A 4,826-nucleotide genomic window follows, 5' to 3' on the forward strand; every position below is an offset into this window, starting at 1 on the left:
TTAAATAGGTATTAAGTTCATAGGACAGAAATACAAAGGCAACCACTTCAATATTTAAAACATTTACTGTAAAGAAAACTTCCTATCGTCATTTTCATCAAGAAACGGATCCACAGAATCTGGCTGTTGATTAATAATATGCTTATACAACTGCAGTATACCTAACTTAAAGTCTATCTTCTGCCTTCTGTTCAGCGCTCTCATATCTGGTACTAGGCTCTTTAAGAACAGTAAGTCACTTTCGTCTTCAACTTCTCTTTCTTCTTGAGTACTGAAGTTTGATGACGTTCCCACGGCGCTCGGAGTCGTCTTTTGTTTTTTGGCAAGAGGAACAGAGTCTTCTTCAGATTGATCCGACTCTGAATCGAATTTGACTTCGTAATATTCTTCGGTTTCTTCTTCGTCAGATTGTTTTTCGTTTGTGCTGAAAAAAAAGAAGCACAACTTTTAACTTTTGGAAGGAAGGTCTTTGTGCAGAGAAAGTGGTATTGGGCAGGCTAACAAGCCTTAGGTTTAGTAAAATTTGTTTTCACAATTTGAACCGAACATCAATCAAGTAAAGTTCAATTTTTTTTATTTCCTCAAGTAAGGGGGGGGGAGGTTAAAAGTCGGGTGAATTAAACGATGTTTATCATTGATCCAAATGGATTTTTGATGTCATGTAGGTATATAAGTTGGGCCTATAATTAAAACTTGTCATTAGGGGCTGTTTCACCACCCATTAATTAGTTTTAACTGGCGGATAAATGCGATGGGGCGAATGGGTTTGTAGATTTTACTAATCGTATATACTAACAATTTTTTTTGTAATATCATAATTCATTAGTACATTGTGTCTGATGAAAAAAATAATACATAGGTAATTGGTTTCTTTACGTAGTTACTAATAAAAAAAACATTGTAGCTTTATCTTACGACCTATGGTTTGACCTATGGCCTCTCAAGCAGAGGATCGTGGGTTCGAGCCCGGGCTGGCACTTATAAATTTTTCGGAACATACCATGAGGTTTACGGTGAAGGAAAACTTGTGAGGAAACCTGCAATGCTTTGGAAGAAATTCAATGGTTTGTGTGAAGTTTCTAATCCGCACTGGACCCGCGTCGGAACTATATCCCAAGCATCCCATTCTAAGAGGAGGCTTCTGCCTTACAGTAGGACATGAGGTATAATAATATATACGACGAGATGATTTAAGAAAATATGACTCGAAAAATACAAGATTATTCAAAAGGAATCAAGATGAAGAACGCAGGTGGTAGGACCTTGTGCAAGGTCCGCCTGGATTGCTACCACCATCTTGCTCGCTAATCCTGCCGTGAAGCAGCAGTGCTTGCACTGTTGTGTTTCGGTGTGGAGAGTAAGACAGCCGGTGAAATTACTAGCACTTGCTTGAGGTATCCCATCTTAGGCCTCTAGGTTGGCAACGCATCTGCAATCCCCCTGGTATTTCAGGTGTCTATGGGCTGTGGTGATCTCTTACCATCAGGAGACCCACTTGCTCCTTTGCCATCCAGTCAAAAAAAAAAAGATAGCAATGATCGAGTGGATCGTTTACTAACGTACATCGTCATCATCAGCCTATACTTAGTAGTCCACGGCTGGACATTATAATGCCTCCATACAACAACAACAAGCGCCATTACACCCTGTCTTCGGCAACACGCATCCAGCTTCTACCAGCAGCCTTTCGCATATCGTCACTCCACCTGGCCGGAGGGCGTCCTACACCAAGTTTGCCGAGAAGCGGTGTCTACTCAAGAACTTGCTTACTCGTATGTACCTACTCCAGCGGTTGTCACTTACCAACATTATACGCTGTAGGTACTTGATTATTGACAAATTAAAAATATGTAAGTACCTGATTTTTCCATAATAAGGCCGCAAAAATTCCAGTTTTTTTGCAAAAACATATTTCTTCCTCTTCATTGATGGTTGCCCAATACTACCGTTCAGTTGGAGGCCCAAGTCTTTCTTGTAATAGTCTCGAATATTATTCCAACGCTTCTTCAATTCCAACACTGAAATAATTTAAATGACCCTTCGTTAAATAATTTATCTACATGCATATTTATTTATTTATTTATTTATTCATATCATAACTTCCCTATTATATGTTCAGAAACGACTATCAAATGGCCTTTATTAAGAAACCTGGTATCTGCGGGTGCATCTTACTGTTCAAATTAAAGTACAGTGCATCTTCATGTTTACATTAAAGTATCGGTAATACTTTTTTTAACAATGCATATCTGTACATATTGTAGAAAACTTATGACATGCATGTAGATAATAATTATTATTATAAATAAAACTTTAGTTTTTTATTATCTGTTTTATTTAAGCTTTGGTAGGTACTTCAAACTAGTTATCAGTAACACTAACTTAAAAATACAGGCCATATCTGAACATATTATAGAAAACTTATGATATGCATGTAGATAAAGTTATGTATGCGGCTATACATAATTAGGCATTATGCACCAGCCACATAAATAACTATTATTGAATCAGAAATTACTTTGCGGAGGTTTGCTTTGGGTGAGCATAGCGATTGTTTTGTTCATTACTCTTTTTTTAAAAACAAGTTAATAATACAACTAAAGGAGGGTTCTTACAGGCGAACAGTGGGGGCACACTTAAAACGTCACCTTTTCACGTACACGCCAGCGCCTCTGGCGACAAAATGATAGCACTAAATTGACAAATGTGTCAAACGTGGACTTTAAAAATTCAGTCTGTCCGCCATCTTTCCGCTGTATGTTGGCTGTCTGGCTTTCGCGATGATTTTTAAGTTATCTGATTTTTTGCTGTTTTCTTCAAGTTGTACATTGCTCCGCTTGGGTGACCAAGTGAAGTGACCACCATAAACTCGTTTGCATTCCGGCTCGCGATGTAATGCAACTTGTGCAATTTTCTTACAGGTCTAAATTGGGCTTTATAATAAATAATAATATATAATAATGGGCCGATTTGAATGCGGTTTTTTAGTTGAAATCAAGTTTTCTCGCGATGGTTCTTAGACATGTTTCATCAAAATCGGTTACGCCGTTTTCGAGATATTGAGCTTTGAAGTGAGAAAGTCGGGGGTTTCCAATTTTTGGTTAGGTTACGTTATGTTAGCTACAATAAAGTCGACTTTTGTTAGTCCAAAGTATACTGAGCCGCAAAAAATCTGGTCCTCGAATGTATGCAGTAATAGGTAATTTTGTATGTAGTGGGCCAAATTTTACGCCGCTGAGTATAGTTTTATTTACCGACCGAACCCATTTATTTGCGCACATATGAATCATATCCTAGTCGTAACTCTTTAGGTAAATATTATTTTTCGAATAATTTTTGAATCAGGCTTTACTTTGCGGAGGTCCATGCAATGAAGATGAAAAAATAGTTATTTGTGTCACAAGGGAGCAAAATGGTGTATTTACGGCGAGGGCGTAAATTGAATCCAGAATGTAGCGAAGGATTCTACAATAGAATCCTGAGCGTAGCGAGGATTCTCACTAGAATCCTAAGCGTATGAGGGATTCAAGTGTTAGCGCCCAAGATGAAAATAATTTTGCTCCAGAGTGGCTCATACACTTTTCACGCCGAGCATTATTAAACTTGAAAAAAATAATTCTAAATATTATTAAAGAACAACCAGCATAGAAAACGGCGTGGCTTTACAATTATCAACTTCAAAATGGCATTTGCAATAAAACACTTAAAAAGTTTGAACAGAAAAGTTGCTTTTTGCTCCTCTCGTCAGGGAGGAAGCTACTTTCTGAAGGAGAGGTGTGAAAAAGAATTATTTTGCTCACCCGCAACTTCATAATAGCTATATCTGTGCAGCATAAATAAATGTATGTTCATGCACCTCGTCCGCCTCCACACTATAACTAACCTAACCAACATAAAGTTGAAAACCCTTTGTCTTTTTCAAAGTTCACTCAAAAACAGCTGAACCGATTTTGATAAAACATGTCCTAAGAGCCATCGCTAGATAACCAGCTTTCAAATAAAAAAAACCGCATTCAAATCAGTCCACTCGTTTAAGAGCTACGGTGCCACAGACAGACACACGCACAGACACACAGACGCACATAGCGGTCAAACTTATAACAACTTTCTTTTTTGCGTCAGGGGTTAAAAACATAACACAAACCACTACCACCACGTCAACGCACTATTATGACGCGTGTCGAACTCAACCATAGTTCATATATAAATCATTATGATCTATTTATGTTTAGTTGAAGTGGCAATGGGCGGGCCACATCGTTCAAAGAACAAATAAACCGTTGGGGAAGAAAAGTCCTCGAGTAGTGACCACGAACGGAAGACGAAGCGTTGGCAGACCTCCACCAGGTGACTGACGACATCGTGAGAGTTGCGGGAAACCGGTGGATTCAAGTGGCCAGTTGTCGTTCATTGTGGCGTTCTAAGGGGGAGGCCTTTGTTCAGTAGTGGACGTCTTCCGGCTGATGAAGTAGTTCTTATGTTTGGACATAATATTTAACAACTTAACTGTGTTGTTGTGGCGGGGCGTTGTTCATACTTACATTTCAAATTCTTATTCTCTTCTGTCAATTCCTTCCACCCAGGAACTAACTCCTCACACACCTGGTTCCAGGCCGCTTCTCTCATACTCTTCTTGTGATATTCCTTGGCGTCCTTATTCCATATGTTTTCATTCTTCTTTATCGTTGCTATGAGTAATTCGGAATCAATCTGGGAATGCGTATATTTGTCCATTGTACCCTGGAAATAATTCAACAGGTGTAATACCTACTTAGACCAAAACATTGTTATTTGGATATTATATCAACATTCTAAAATTATTTATT

The 4,826-nt window shown here is 38.4% G+C and overlaps 2 protein-coding genes across 7 annotated transcripts in view; both read right to left on the reverse strand.

Annotated features, from left to right (window-relative positions):
• The window catches only part of Cda5 (Chitin deacetylase-like 5), a 152,187-nt gene that overhangs the window by 53,222 nt on the left and 94,139 nt on the right, over positions 1 to 4,826 (reverse strand). The gene's annotated exons all lie outside the window — the stretch shown is intronic.
• LOC141438085 (uncharacterized) lies at positions 13 to 4,740 on the reverse strand (the record flags this gene model as incomplete). The annotated part of the gene is given in 3 exon segments (XM_074101751.1): positions 13 to 424; positions 1,859 to 2,018; positions 4,542 to 4,740. Coding segments are annotated over 3 exon segments (714 nt in total).

The sequence above is a fragment of the Choristoneura fumiferana genome, chromosome 18 (genome assembly GCF_025370935.1).
Source record: "Choristoneura fumiferana chromosome 18, NRCan_CFum_1, whole genome shotgun sequence".
NCBI classification, from domain to species: domain Eukaryota; kingdom Metazoa; phylum Arthropoda; class Insecta; order Lepidoptera; family Tortricidae; genus Choristoneura; species Choristoneura fumiferana.